Source organism: Panicum virgatum, chromosome 2K (genome assembly GCF_016808335.1).
Source record: "Panicum virgatum strain AP13 chromosome 2K, P.virgatum_v5, whole genome shotgun sequence".
Taxonomy (NCBI): Eukaryota; Viridiplantae; Streptophyta; class Magnoliopsida; order Poales; family Poaceae; genus Panicum; species Panicum virgatum.
In genome coordinates this window covers 49,801,344-49,817,054 of record NC_053137.1, presented here as the reverse complement: position 1 = coordinate 49,817,054, position 15,711 = coordinate 49,801,344, and the positions used below count along the sequence as shown (strand labels likewise).

General features: G+C 58.8%; 1 protein-coding gene across 1 annotated transcript; it reads right to left on the bottom strand.

Annotated features, from left to right (window-relative positions):
• Positions 1–14,680: 14,680 nt before the first annotated feature.
• Positions 14,681–15,711, bottom strand: LOC120682453 (nuclear transcription factor Y subunit C-6-like). The gene has a single exon (XM_039964380.1). It carries the CDS (start codon positions 15,587–15,589, stop codon positions 14,984–14,986), a length of 606 nt encoding a protein of 201 aa, XP_039820314.1. The 5' UTR covers positions 15,590–15,711; the 3' UTR covers positions 14,681–14,983.

Below are 15,711 nucleotides of genomic sequence, written 5' to 3'. Positions count from 1 at the left end.
CCCTTGCGGAGGACTTGAGCCTGCGCCCGTGCTTCCGGGACACGTGGCGGCTCCGGACCCCCACACGGTAAGGGGGGTCCGGATGGCGCAGGAGGTCCCGGACCCCTATAGGGGGGGTCCGAGGCCTCGGCTGTCAGCTCGGGGCTTCCCTTCCTTGGAGTCACGTGGCGTCTCCGGTCCCATCCCCAGGCGGGGAACGGGTCCGGGGCCGTTGGCCTGATGTGGAAAGAGCCTGACCGGTGGGGCCTGGCTTCTCCGTCCTTACGCGTAGTTTTCGGATAGCTACGCGGGCCCTTGCCTGGACACAGCAAGAGGGGGTATCCAAGTCCTGGGGTACCGACAGTGGCCCCCGGGCCCACCTTGGGGGAGGTACGATCCCGTAGGTGGGGCCACTTCTGTGATTTGGCTCTGCATAGCTTGAAGCTTCTTGCTGCAGAGGTCTTGACCGGCTTTGACCATCCGTTGGATTGTTCGCTGCCTCATCACATCGCAACGGCTTACTGACTCGTGGCCCCCACGCAAGGTGGTACACCTAGTCATGCGCGCGACGCTCGGCATTCTTGCGGCCGGAGTAAACAGATCATTTACCACCGGCGCATTTCCCGAAAAGCTCGGCCACGCCAGCGCTTAATACGCGCACGTCAGCTCGGCTTCCGCCTCGCTCCGCGCGCGCGTGGGCGACGGTTCAGATCCCGTCTTTTCGCACCCTTGTTGGTTACCCGCTCACCCCGACAGGTGGGCCTAGGCCCCCATGTCATGGACTGGGCGGTTAACACCAGGCGCGGGCGCCGCTTGGGTTCCGGCGACGGTTCCGGGGTGCGCCGGTTGAGTCAGGCTTTATAATGGGGTGAACCGCATTCCGCGGTTACTTTTCCGCATTTGCCTTCTTCCTTCCAACCTTTGCGCCCCTTTGCCTTCGAGCTCCCCTTGCCCCTTTCTCCTCCGCACAGGCTGCTACTCACCCCACCGAGAGATGGCATCCCTTGTTCATCCCCGCCGCTACCAGACCGAGGGAGAGTTGAACACAGTGCGCCGTCTGCTGGGATGGAGTGCTCAGGAGACCAGCTGGGGGGTGCGAGCAGGCTCGGTTCCCCTTGGCAACCTCCGCGCCGGGGAGTTTGTGCTATTCATCTCGCACATCTCCACCGGCGTGGGACTGCCGATTTCTTCGTTCCTGCTGCTGCTGCTGCTGGAAGACTTCGGCCTCCAACTTCAGCATCTGACGCCGCACTCCCTCCTCCTGACGTCCATCTTCGTGCACTTATGCGAGATGTTCGTGGGAGTTCGGCCCTGCGTCATCCTCTTCCGCTACTTCTTCATTCTGGTGAGGTCCGGAAGGAGCAAGGACGAGGTGGGAGGGTACTACTTCCAGGTGAGGAGTGACCTGGCGACTCCTTACATTCCCGGCCTTGCAGGCGGAAAGTGGGAGGAGTGGCGCAGGGATTGGGTGATCGCCACCACCGAAGCCAACGAGCGCCTCACCCTGCCGACCGAGGGGCCCGCCTCCGGCAAGGCATCCTGGAGGGCCAAGCCATCGCTGCAGCCGGAGTTCGACTCCGTGCTGGCCAAGATCAGGTCGCTGGCGGAGAGCGGCCTCACCTCGTGGCACGTGGTCGGAGACTTTGTGAAGCGCCGGATCGCTCCCCTGAAGCAGCGGCCGCGTGCCGCGTGGAACTTCACCGGCCTCAACGACTGCAGCAGGACCCAACGTGGAGAGGGGAGCGACCTGACCCAGGAGGCCTTGGAGGTTCTGGTGCGGAACGTGACGGGGGACGCCTTCATCCCGGAGAACCTGATCCTCCCGCAGAGCGTAGTCCCCCTCTGCGAGGACCCCGCAAGGGTGGCGGTGCTGGCAACCCTGCCGACTTTGGACGACGGGGGACTGGCCCCACGCCAGACCGGAGGCGACGCGAACCGTGGGCTCCGGATCCCTGGCGCATCCGGGGATCAGGCTACACTGAGCGCTGCGGGGTCCGGCGCCACCACGAAGGGGAAGCAGGCCGCGGCTAGCAGCGCGGCCGCAGCCGGCTCCAGCCGTGCACAGGGCAGCTCCGGTACATCGTCGGGTGACACAGGCCGGCGCAGGCTACTCCGGGGCGACGGAACCCTGGTCTCAGAGCCCGCCGCGAAGCGCCAGAGGTCTTCTGAGGGCGCAGGCCAGAGTAGCTCCCGGGCTGCCGGCCCCCATGGGCCCTCTGGGGCGACTGGACCACCACCATCGCCGCCGAGGGATTCCTCCCGCCGGCAGCAAGAGCAGCAGCAGCAGCAGCAGCCGCAAGAGCAGCGGCAGCAGGCACGCGGGCAGCAACAGCAGCAACAGGTGCGACCCCGGGTTGCGCCCATGCCGCAGCCACAGGGACAGCAGCATCGGGAGCAAGCCCGGGTTGCGCCTGCATCGCAGCTGCAAGGGCAGCAGCAGCAACAGCAGCAGCCGCAAGAGAAGAGGCCCGGGCTCCGGGGACGCTGGGTACCCGGAACTTCTGGGTTAGTGTCATCCTGCTCTCTTCCCTTGCGCCTGTGCTCTGTTTTGTTTTGTTTTTTTTTTTGAAGGCTTTTCTACTGGTTACCAGGGCCCCTCGCCCCAGCGGTTCTTCTACCCTCGCCGGCATATCGGCAGGTGCCCAGGCGGCGGCGGCCTCGGCGTTGACAGCGACAGCGACAACAGATGCGGGACCCTCAGGTATGGTGACCTGCTGCTAACTCCGTGGCGCATGACGTGATGCTGATTGGCGTGTCATTTTTAGACTCTGCAGCGCGCAACGCGGCGGCGGCGATGGGGGCGCCGGTGCTGGTAGCAGCCGCGCCCGACGCGGCGACGGCTGAAATGCCGGCTCTGGACGCCGCGGCGCCCAGTGCTGCGGCGGCGGAGGCGCCAGTGTTGGGCACAGCCCCACCCGACACGGTGGTGGAGATGCTGGTGCTGGGCGCAGCCGCACCCAACGCGGCGGCGGCGGCGGGCCCGGATCTGAGCTCGGCCGCGCCCGACACGGCGGCAGCGGGGGCGCCGGAGCTGAGCTCGGCCGCGCCCGACATGGCGGCAGCGGGGGCACCGGAGGTGAGCCCGGCCGCGCCCGACACGGCGGCAGCGGGGGCGCCGGAGGTGAGCCCGGCCGCGCCCGACACGGCGGCAGCGGGGGCGCCGGAGGTGAGCCCGGCCGCGCCCGACACGGCGGCAGCGGGGGCGCCGGAGGTGAGCTCGGCCGCGCCCGACACGGCGGCAGCGGGGGCGCCAGAGCTGAGCTCGGCCGCGCCCGACACGGCGGCAGCGGGGGCGCCGGAGACAAGTGCCGCAGCGGAAGCCCCCACCTCCAGCTCCGATCCGGTTGCAGAGGAGTTGGAGGTGGTCTTTGGCAGGCGGCTCCTGCAGCTCCAACTCCCGGAGGAGGATACGACTCCCCTTCCTCAGGTGCTGTTGCAGGTTCGGCGGTCGATCGAGGAGGCTACCTCCTCCGCTGAGACGGCCTTCCGGCGGGAGTGGTCTGCTCTGGAGAGCGAGCGCCAGCGCCTCTCCGACTGGCACACCCGCCTGGAGGCGCATACGAAGGCTGAAGCCTCCCGCGCTGCAGAAACTCGGTCAAAACTCAAGGCGAACCAAGAGGCCTACCGAGCCAACCTTAAGAAGGTGTTTGACCGGGAGCTCGCAGTGTCAAACCGAGAGAAATCCCTGGCGCAGCGGGAGCAGGAACTTGGGCGCCAGCGAGACTCGCTCAAGAAGCTGAAGGAGCGGGCGGAGCAGAGGGAGGCCAAGCTCGAGGAGAGGTCCCGCGTGCTCGAGGAGAGGTCCCGCGAGGTGGAGGTGGCCAAGGCGGCCCTGGACACCCGGGTGCATGAGGCGGTCCGGGAGGCGGTCCGGAAGCACCAGGAGGACCAGCGCGCAGGAGCCCAGCGGATCGCTGACTGGGCGGCCGAAGCGAGCCTCGCACTGGTGCCATTTGGGATGAGCCCAATCCAGGTGGCGGAGCCGCTAGCTTCGATAGCTGACGCGCTCCCAGTGCTGAGCTCTGCTTCGGATAGGCTCCAGCGCCTGGGGCCGGTCCTTGCTGGACAGCTCGAAACCGAGGGCCGCGAGCTGATCCGGATGGTGGCGGAGCACATCCTGACCTGCCTTCGGAGCCACGACCCGACCATCTCGTTGGCGCCCGTGGTCGATGGCCCTGTAGTGGAGACAGAGGCCGCCGCTCGGGACAGCGTGCGGGAGGTCGTTGACTTCGTCGCCGCCTACTTCAAGCGAGAGCCTGCGGACCCTTAGGCTGGGGATTGTATCTTTTTCCTTTTTGCACTATGTAACAAACGTTGTATTAGCTGAAATTTTTGAAATAGAGGGAACTTCAACTTAGCTGTTTGTCAGTTGTTGATTTGCGGTATGCAGCACCCCAGCGCCCTGGCCCCCTGGCGGATAGGTGCAGTTGCTTGGACCTATCTGCCACTTGAGGCGTGGAAGATACTCCGGACCTCGTTGGGCTTAGGACTGCATAGTTTGTAAGACGAGCAAGCGCCTTGTTCCCTGTGTAGCGTACAGAACTACAGAGAAAAGAAACAAGCTCACTTATACAGTAGCAATGATACTGCGACTTAGCTGCTTGATGCATGCAGAATCCGTTCGTGATGTGTGGAACAAAGCGGATGCTCCGGACCCCCTGGGAGATAGACTCAGTTGTTTTGAGTCTGTCTACCATTGAGGCTGGACCTTGATCTGCATGAAGGCTTTGAAGCAGATGCCAGGAGCCCCTGGTAGGTAGGCTCAATGGTTTGAGGCTGGCTACCACCAGTCAGGGCTTAACCTGTGAACCACTTCAAATTTACAGCTTAGAAACAGACCCGCAGGGCTCATCCCTGACCAGTGCCAGGCTGGTACAAGGTCCGGGGCTCTAGATGCGCAGGTCCGGGTTGCTCAGCGCTTGTTACAGAGTGGTGGAGTGTGTAGGCTTAGGGTACGGGACCAGGCTAAGGCGCTACACAGGACTCCGGACCATTCCAGGAAACAGCACGATCTTCCCGGACCTGGCATCATCATCCCAGGCCTCTCGCAGCAGTGGCAAGGTCACTTTGTTGTACTCGATCTTTTGAGATATAGGACAGGACATCCCAGGCCTCTTGAGCTGGAACAGGGTCCGGGCCCTTAATTACCCGACTCCAGGTACTAGAGTACTTGTTACAGGGTGGTGGAGCGTATAGGCTTTTGGGTACGGAACCAGCTAAGCGGCTACACAAGACTCCGGACCACCCCAGGAAACAAGCACCCGCTCCCCAGAGTAGGTCCCTAAGGGTCTGGACTCTTCTCCACCAGCAAGAGGGTCCGGATCTGTACGGCAGTCCAGCAGCTCAGCTCAGATCTTAGTTGCAGCAACAAAGTCAGAGGTCCCCGCGAGGGTTAGAGAGGTAAAAACTTGAGAAATAGCATGCGAATTTAAGTTTTAACACAAAGACAGAACTGGGAGAAATTATTTCCTTTGCAATCTTGTTGTACATGGCTTGCGCGATGGATGCTAGAGACTGGGTTTACGAGGTCGGACCTCTACCGTTCTGGGCCGCGTGTTAGCCGACGGTGCGATGGATGCCAGAGGTCGGGTTTACGAGGGTGGCCCCCAACCGCTCTGGGCCGCACGGTAACTCTATCTTATTACAAAGGAAAAGATTATTTCCGGCTCTGCTTAGGTGTAGAACTTACGCAAATGCTCTATGTTCCATGGGTTGGGCAGCGGCACTCCATCTTCTGTGGCGAGGCGAACGTATCCGGGCCGGCATACCTCTGTAACCCTGAAGGGCCCCTCCCAGCTGGGGGAGAGTTTGTGAAGCCCTGCTCGGCTCAGGACTCGTCTGAGGACGAGGTCGCCAGCCCGGAGCTCCCTGCTGTGCACGAACCGTTGATGATAGCGCCGGAGCGCCTGGTTGTAGCGTGCATTTCGGATTGCGGCTCGCCACCTTCGCTCATCAACGAAGTCCACGTCGTCGCGCCGCAGCTGTTCCTGCATGGATTCGTCAAAGGCCTGGACCCGTGGTGAGCCCAGTTGAATTTCTGGGGGAAGGCATGCTTCAGCCCCGTAGACCAAGAAGAACGGAGTCTCCCCGGTGGCTCGGTTGGGTGTGGTCCGGTTGCCCCATAGTACGCATGGAAGCTCGTCAACCCATTTGGCACCATGCTTCTTCAAGCAGTTGTAGGTGCGGGTCTTGAGTCCCCTGAGGATCTCTGCATTCGCTCTCTCAACCTGTCCATTGCTGCGGGGGTGTGCTACGGACGCAAAGCATAGCTGGATGCCAATGTCCTCACAGTACTCTTGAATTTGGTCCCGTTATCCGCAATGATGCGGCTTGGGACGCCAAATCTGCACACAATGGACCTGAGGAAGGCGACTGCCGATTTCTTAGTGATATTCACCACAGGGGTAACTTCCGGCCACTTGGTGAACTTGTCGATGGCGACATAGAGGAACCGGTAGCCGCCGACAGCCCGGGGGAATTGCCCCAGAATATCCACACCCCACACAGCGAATGGCCAAGAGGGCGGAATCATCTGCAGAGCCTGAGCTGGGGTGTGTATTTGCTTTGCATGGAACTGGCATGCTTTGCAGGACCTCACCAGCTCAGCCGCATCCTGGAGTGCTGTTGGCCAGTAGAAGCCATGCCGAAAGGCCTTGCCAACAAGCGTGCGAGAGGAGGAATGATTTCCGCACTCGCCTTCATGGATCTCCGCGAGCAACTCGCGGCCCTCTCCCTGGGAAATGCACCGCATGAGGACACCGTTGGTGCCACGGCGGTAGAGATCCCCTTCTACCATCACGTAGCGTTTAGCCAATCGGACTATGCGCTCAGCAGAGACATCGTCGTCACGGAGGATGTTATCTTTCAGGTAGTCCCGGATCTCGGAGATCCATGCATCGGGAGCTCCCAGAGTAGGTGGGGGTGGTTCTATGAGGTCGCCAGGTTCCTCAACAGAGCACACAGCCCAGGTCGGGCACCATAGGTGGAGTGCTGCTGAAACCGTTGGCTTCAAGGTGCCAGCTTGATCCTCTTCACCCAGCTCGGCAGTCTGGGCGGTAGGCTTCAGCAGCCGTCTTTCGAAGACACCCTCGGGCACGGGTGCCCAGGTAGATGCTCTCGCGGAGAGATCATCTGCTGTTGAGTTGAGCTCGCGGGGAACATGTTGCAGTTCCAAGGCGTCGAAGTCCTTCTCGAGCTTCCTCACGTGTATGAGGTATGCCGCGAGCTGGGGATTGTTGCAGTTGCAATCCCCTCGGACCTGCTTGATGATTAGCTGCGAGTCCCCCTTCACCAGAAGCTGCCGGACCCCCAATGAGAGGGCTTGCGTCAGGCCGAAGATCAGAGCTTCGTACTCCGCCATGTTGTTGGTGGCCTTGAACTCAAGGTGCACCATGTACTTCAGCTGATCTCCGTTTGGGTCGATGAGGACCACACCAGCTCCGGCCCACTTTTCGCGGGCGGACCCGTCGAAGAAGAGTGTCCAGTGGGGCTCGGTGAAGACTGGTGCCCTGATTTCCGGCTCCGGGGGTCCAGCGTTGACGACCGGACCCCCAGGATTGCTTGGAGAAGGAGTCCACTCCGCTATGAAATCAGCCAGGATCTGGCTCTTGATTACATGGCGTGGCTGGAAGTCCAGTTGGAACTCCGCCAGCTCTGCCGCCCACTTGGCGATATTGCCTGTGGCGTTGGAGTTGTGCAGGATCGCTCTTAACGGGTAAGAGGTCACTACGACAACTCGGTGTGCCTGAAAGTAGTGGCGCAGTTTCCTGGACGCAATAAGTATCGCATAGATAAGCTTATGCGTCTCAAGATACCTGGCCTTCGCCTCGTGGAGGACTTCACTGACGTAGTAAACTGGCTTTTGGACGGTCCGGACCCTGGTTACCGGGTCTAGCTCGCCCTTATCCGCCACATCAGGTCCTTGGGCCCCCAGTGGCTCTGGGTTCCCACTGGCACAAGGCTCGTCCGGACCCCCTTGTGCGGGGTCCGGGGCTTCAGGCAGAGGTAAGGCTGACGGGTCCCCGTGTCCGGGATCCGGCTCACCATCTTTGGCCGGGGAGACCCTGGTGTCCCCCTGACGAGCTTGCTCCGTCCTTTCGGCGACCAGCACCATGCTGACTGCCTCCGCAGATGCAGCAAGATACAGAAACAACGACTCACCAGGCTCTGGAGCCACCAAAACTGGCAGCGAGGTGAGGTGCTGCTTCAGCTCCTGGAAGGCCTGCTCAGCCTCTTCGGTCCAAGAAAACGGACCGGACCTCCTCAATAGTTTGAAGAAGGGGAGGGCCCTCTCAGCTAGCCTCGATATGAAGCGGCTAAGAGCAGCGAGAGATCCAGTGAGCTTCTGGACATCCTTGATGCGGCCAGGAGGCCTCATCGCTTCGATCGCCTTGATCTTGGCTGGGTTTGCCTCGATGCCCCGATGTGAGACCAGGAAACCCAGCAGCTTCCCTGCTGAGACGCCGAAGATGCACTTCTCGGGATTCAGCTTCGTGCGCGTGGCGCGGAGCCGGTCGAAGACGAGGGACAGGTCCTCCACTAGTGTTGACCCTACCTTAGTCTTGACCACAATGTCATCGACATAAACCTCAACAACATCTCTAATTAGATTACAGAAGGTTTTGTTCATAGCTCGTACAAACGTGGGTAAGGCATTCCTTAGACCATACGGCATGACAATGTAGCAATAAAGCCCATCTACTGTTACAAAGGCAGTATGCTTCCTATCCTCTCTAGACATCTGAATCTGGTGGAAACCAGAGTATGCATCTAGGAAAGACAAAAGGTCACACCCGGAGGTGGAATCCACGATCTGGTCGATACGCGGAAGAGGATAGGGGTCTCTAGGACATGCCTTGTTGAGGCTGGTGTAGTCGATGCAAATCCGAAGCTTCCCGTTGGCCTTTGGGACGACGACCGGATTGGCCAACCACTCGGGGTGGTGGACCTCCTCGATGAAGCCAGCATGTAGGAGCTTGTGGACTTCTTCGCGGATGAAGTTTTGTCGCTCCACGGACTGCTTCCGAGGCTTCTGGCGCACCGGCGTGGCGTCGGGGTAGATCCTCAGATTGTGCTCGATCACTTCCCTGGGGATCCCGGGCATCTGTGACGGTTCCCAGGCGAACACGTCGACATTTGCCAGGAGGAAAGCGATGAGCGCGTCTTCCTATTTCTCCCCCAGGTTCCCCGCGATGCGGGTGGTCCTGGTGGAGTCCGCTCCAATCTGCACCGTCTTCACGGGAACATGGTCCGGATCGGACGGTTGGACTTTGGGAGCCTTTGCAGGCGCCTTAGGTTGCGAGGTGGACGGATCCTCCTCGGAACGTGCAGCCTCTGCTGCCAGAGCATGCAGTCTCTCAACTGCAGCGACGGCAGCAGTGCGGTCGCCCTGCACGGTGAGGACTCCGGCAGGGGAAGGCATCTTCAAGATCAAATACCCATAATGGGCAATGGCCATGAAGCGGTAGAGTGCCGGTCGGCCGATGATGGCGTTGAACGGAAGGTTCACCTCCGCAACATCGAACATGACGCTCTCTGTGCGGAAGTTCTCCTCGGTCCCGAACGTGACCGGCAATGTGATGCTCCCCAGAGGGAACACCGGGTGTGGGCCCACTCCGGAGAATGGGCGAGAGGGAGTCAGCTTGGACTCCGGGATCTGCAGCTGCTTGAACGCTGCATAACTGATGACGTTGAGGCCAGCCCCACCGTCAATCAGCACGTGGTAAAGCCTCACGTTGGATATGACAGGAGCAGTGACTAAAGGTAGCACACCGGCTCCGGCCATATTCTCCGGGCAGTCGGATGGCCCGAAAGAGATGGTGGTGTTCATCCACCTCTGGTGCGGCGCCGCCTTCGGGACCCCCGGCTTCACCGAGAGGACCTCTCGGCGAAGGGTCTTCACGTCCCGTCGGGAGACAAGCTCCCAGCTCCCGCCGTACATTACGTACAGCTTCTTGCGGCGGTCGCCGTTGTCGGAATCGGAGTCGCCGTCGTGGTAAGCGCCCTTCAGCTCTCGAGCGGGGGATTGGTACCCCAGCTCCTTCTCTCCGGCTGCGGCCCCGCCATCGGAGGCCTTCTCCTTGCCGGCCCGCTGGCGAGGAGGCGGTGAACCGTCCTTAGAGGACTGCTCACGCCGCCCACTGACCCGCTTCGCGAGCTTTTGGATCTCGCGGCAGTCAGCGGCGCTGTGGCGAGCGGTGGGATGCACTGGGCATGAACCTCCGCTCCCACCTTGCGGGCGAGGGCGTTTGCCATGTGCATTTTGGCCCCCAGCCGCTGCTGGCGCCGCAGCTGCAACGACTGGCCCACCAGATTGCGGTTCCCCGCGATTCCGGTTCTTGTTCTTCTTCTTCTTACCACCGCCCTGAGCGGTAGCGCTGGAGCCGCCAGCCTTGGCGTCTCCGCTTTGGGGGGCTGAGTGCCATGCACGACCCTCAGCGGCCCTGGCACACTTGTCTGCCAGGGAGAAAAGCGTAGTGACACTTTCCACCTCGTGCGTCGCCAGCTTCTCGAGCATCTTCTCGTCACGTACCCCCTGGCGGAAAGCAGTGATAATAGATGCATCTGAGATACGAGGAATGGTACCCCGTACCTTGGTGAAGCGCGAGATGAAGGCCCGGAGCGTTTCTCCGGGTTTTTGCCTCACGGCGTGGAGGTGTGCCTCCACACCATGCTGCTGGTACGCACTAGCGAAGTTCGCTGTGAACCTCGCACAGAGCTCTTCCCAGGACTCGATCGTCCCAGGTGTGAGGTTCATGAGCCAGGTCCGGGCTGGCCCGGACAAGGCTACATGAAAGTAGCTTGCCATGACGGCTCCGTTACCACCAGCCGCTGTGATGGCAGTGACGTACACCTGCAGGAACTCCGACGGGTTAGTGGTACCGTCGTACTTTTCCGGCAGGTGGGGGCGGAACTTGGATGGCCATGCCACTGCTCGGAGGTGGTCCGCCAACGCGGCGCAGCCCACCCCAGCAACTGGTGCGCCTGGCTGTATCCGGGCGTTCACCGGGGGTTTGGGTGCCACCACGTCCAAGTCGGCGTTGAGGTTACGGCCCTCAATGTTTAGACGGCGTTCTCGCGCCCTCTCAATGGAGACGCGGGCATCCTCTCCCGCGCGCCGGCGGTTGAGCTCCGCCCGCAGGTCTTCTGTTCGTGCACCCCTCACGGTAGGGGAGCGCACGGACGCCGACGCTCCGCCCTGACGCTGGTGGTAAGGTACCACCGCGTTGCCGGGCGAAGGTCGTTGCCCAGTCCTTGCAGAACTGGGGGAGGCCTGAGCCAGGTGGAGGAGACGGTCAACGTCGTTCCGCCACTGCTTCAGGGCGTCTGGCGAGGCTGCCTCAGCCGGGGGGTTGCGAAGCAACTCCCTAGCCGCTGCCAGCGCCCCGCCGCTCGCAGCTTGTGAGGGGGCCTTTGATGGGCGCCCTGACTCTTGCCGGCGAGCGGCGCGCGCCGCCGCCAACGGTGGCTGTTCCACAAGCACAGTTGCCCCTGGAGCAGGAGCGCGAGAGGCATGCGGCGTGGAGGACGCCACACCCTCCGTCATCTCCACGTCGTCCACGCGAACCATGGGGACGAAGAAGAGACGAGCTGCGACCAGCTCCCCCTACCTGGCGCGCCAAATGTCGTGGTGCTGCAAACCACAGCCGGGTGGCGGAAGGCACCCGCCCTAGCCCAGAGGGTGTACACTCGGGGGTTAGCTAGTCCCAGTTAGATCTCACCCAAGAACACGATGAACACAGCAAGATTTAGAGTGGTTCGGGCCGCCGGAGCATAATACCCTACGTCCACTGTGTGTTGTATTGCCCTTTCCCTGAGAGCAAGCGAGCTCACCCGGGTTGGTGTGTCTGTCTGAAGATGTCCTGTGCACAGCGAGCGCCTCCCTTTTATATCTCAAGGGAGGCGCGTACATGGCTGCCGGGACCCCGACAAGTGGGCCCAGCAATGCGGTACAAAATATCGTACTGTTCATCATTATGGCGTTGCAGGCAAAGGAGATCTTTCTCTAGATATCTCTGCCTGCTCTTGGAGTCTCTCGTTCAGCATGTCAAGGCGTTGTCTTGTCGGAACGGCGCCCGTCGTAGCCAGCGGCGTCGCCTGCCACGTAGCTGAACGGCTGTGTAGGGAACGGCGTAGGCGGCATGATGGAAAAGCGCCGAGCCGTCGTATCCATTTAATGCTTGAGACGGGTTCTGCGCGGGCGCGGCACAGGCGGCCGCACTGTGCACCTTGGTAATACGCGGTGCACAGCGGGGCCTGACAAAGGCTGCCCCGCGTGCTGCGGCAGCAGAGCACGCGTCAACCATCCACATTAAATGCGGTGGGTGAGCGAGTCCCCCTTGCGGAGGACTTGAGCCCGCGCCCGTGCTTCCGGGACACGTGGCGGCTCCGGACCCCCACACGGTAAGGGGGTCCGGATGGCGCAGGAGGTCCCGGACCCCTATAGGGGGTCCGAGGCCTCGGCTGTCAGCTCGGGGCTTCCCTTCCTTGGAGTCACGTGGCGTCTCCGGTCCCATCCCCAGGCGGGGAACGGGTCCGGGGCCGTTGGCCTGATGTGGAAAGAGCCTGACTGGTGGGGCCTGGCTTCTCCGTCCTTACGCATAGTTTTCGGATAGCTACGCGGGCCCTTGCCTGGACATAGCAAGAGGGGGTATCCCAGTCCTGGGGTACCGACAACATGGATTACCAAGATTTTTTGACAAACGGGTCAAAACCGATAAATAAACACGTATATCAGTTTGTGTAAGATTGAGTGGTGATGTAAACAAATTGTAGGGATTTTTCTATGTTAGATTTGTATTGAGAATTTCTAATCATAGGCTATCTGACCTGATAAAACCGACCCGACCCGATTAATATGGCTTTTGCTCCCCTTGCTTAGCAAGGTAGCATTAAAAGTGTCTCGAAAATATAACCATGCATACCCATCACCTTGGCCTCAGCATACGGTGCAAGCTCCAATGCAATGATTGCTTCATCACCAATTCACCATTCATATCAGGCTTAGTATTTACTACCAATATGGCAGAGTATTGTACGCAAACAAAGTCTGGTCAATCCACCCCGTGATCGGATAAAACAGGAAACTATGCAGACGATAATAACTAGATGAACACCGTCCGCAACTATAAAACCATCTGAATTTGAAGAATACAAGTGTTCAATGCTTGTAAGAATTCCTATTGCACAAAGATTTCGCCATTCTTGAGAGAGAGAGAGAGAGAGAGAGAGAGAGAGAGAGAGAGAGAGAGAGTCCATATTCGTTTGGGATCCAATGATCCAAAGTGCAAGCCAGCTCAAACCAAGACTGTCCAAATAACAAGCATGTCGCACAACAGATTCAAAGAGATCCAAAACTGAGCAGGCTGAACATAGTAACATGCATTTTTCTTCTCACATAAGGCAAAGCCGAAGACATTTCCAAAATCGTGTCATCATGTGGCAGCTTCGTGATTCAAAATGATGAGCGGCATGAAAGTGTTCCTAATGATCCAGAATGCAATAATCCAATGAGCAAGCCAGTTCAAGCCAAAAAATCTGCATGTATGATGGTATGAAAAAATGATACGGATATGAGCAGAGTAAAACTAGCTGGATTCACTTCTCCAAGGTAAGCACAAACTAACATGGAATCCGAGATCCGATACAGGAAAAGCTGAAGACATTTCCAAACATCATATGGCAGTTGCATGATTCCTTTAAAAACAAATAGGTGCATGGAAGTGAAGAGGCCAATTTAACATAACATGCTTCGACAATCAGATCTCAGCTATCACTAAGCTCCAGCAGGTGGGAAAAAAATCTCAACGATCACCAAATGTTCGGAGAAAAGAAGCACAACAAATGCCAAATATGCATGACGTGTATAACCAACGCATGTAGACAATACCGATGGCTCCATATAAGCAGTCGTCACGTTAGACTACATTGGTGGAAGAAGAAAACATATACAAATACCCATGTATTGATTCGGTAGCCAATCAGCTGCCGGGGAGCCACACTTGTACTCCAGTAGCCTGACGTGTGAACTCTGAAAAAACAGGAATTGGAGGGGAAAAAACTATCCTTTGTGCACAGCTGTACGATTACATTTCAAGCTCCAATAGTTTGCATTCCTTATATTCTAAGCACAAAACAGGAAATGCATAAAGTCTGCATATACACAAATCTGCAGTATAAGGTAAATGACCCTTCAATAAACAGGTCACTAGGTCAGCCAAGCCACACTGCAGAACTAACTCATCAATAGGAATGCAGAAATGATGCTTGAATATAAAAGATTTTTAAAGAAAGAAACTTCAAAGCTTATAATATCCATTGAAAGACTAGCTTGAAACAAACATGTGTCAACAAAAAGATATCATCTAAAAGGTAAAAGGTACAAGAACTAATGCATATCCTAATTACCAGATAATGACACAAAGAAGAAACACGTTGACCAATCAAATGCATTAACCCAATTCAGTTCATAAAAGGATTCCATGACATGCCAAACTGCCACTAGGTATATATCACAACAAATTGAAACTTGAAGAACATTCAACAGAGCTCAAATCATCTAAATATTTTAAGCTTGTGGTATCAAACATTGACTAACTAAATATACCATAAACCCAAACACAATACCTTCATGACACAGCCGCATTCTAGTCAGAGTGGCAGTTGTGCCAAACTCAGTGCGTCAGGGTGTTACACAGAAAGATGAAGAACAGAAATTGCACCATAATTACCAAACACCCGCATAATACTTGTCGGATTACAGCATCGGATGAGTTAGGCTTAGGCATACACTACCAACCCAATCAGAGGGCATCCGCCAATACAACAAACTTAGTCGAGATTCTAGAATGAAACATGCTCAATTCTTAAGCTCAGGGGGATGCCCATCAATCATCAACAAGTCTTATTACGCGGCAACAACAGCAGTAGCAACTACGACAGTCACGAAACAGCACGACAACACATTCTGCGCTTGGGAAACGACTAAGAAGGCGGCGATGATACATTACTGCTGAGGGACATAGTAGTAGGCAAGCGGGTCGGTAGCAGGCACACCGGCGGCGGGGCGCGGGATCCCGGCAGCCGCAGCCGCGGCGGCTGCGGCAGCGGCCGCGTCGGCGTCCTTGGCGTCGTCGCGCGGCACGATGTCGACGAGGAAGTCGAACACCTCGGTGCGGGCGATGGCGGCGCCAATGTCGGACTTCTGGAGCGTGCGGCGCTTGTTCTCCTCCGCGTGCGCCCAGCCGCGGTGGGTGAGCTCGAGGATGAACATCTCGCATGCGCGCGCGAACACGACGGGGGCCTCGGCGGCGATCATGCGGACGTCCTCGTCGGCCTTCATGATCTTCTTGATGCGGGCGAGCGGGAGGTTGTGGTTCTTGAAGTCCGTGGTGGCCTCGATCTCGCGGTACTGCTCCGCCCAGAACATCTGCAGCTGCTGCTGCGCCGCGGCAGCCTGCTGGGCTGCAGCTGCGGCGGGCGGCGCGTAGAGCTGCGGGGCGTAAGCGGCGGCGCCGGCGGCCGCAGCGGGAGGGTAAGCCGCCGGAGGGTAGGCAACGGGGGCGCCCATGACTGGGGGAGGCGGAGGGGTGCTGGATTTGGTGGGATCCATGGATTTGGGGGCAGCTAGGGTTGTGACCTGTGGGGGACTGCGGGAGGAGAGGGGATTGGGGACGGAGGAAGAGGAACGAGATGGTGCGATTCAGCTGGTGATTTTTTTTCTTTTTAGGTGGG

Excerpts from the sequence above, each read along its gene's own strand:
- LOC120682453 (XM_039964380.1), bottom strand. The coding sequence starts at position 15,589 with ATGGATCCCACCAAATCCAGCACCCCTCCGCCTCCCCCAGTCATGGGC.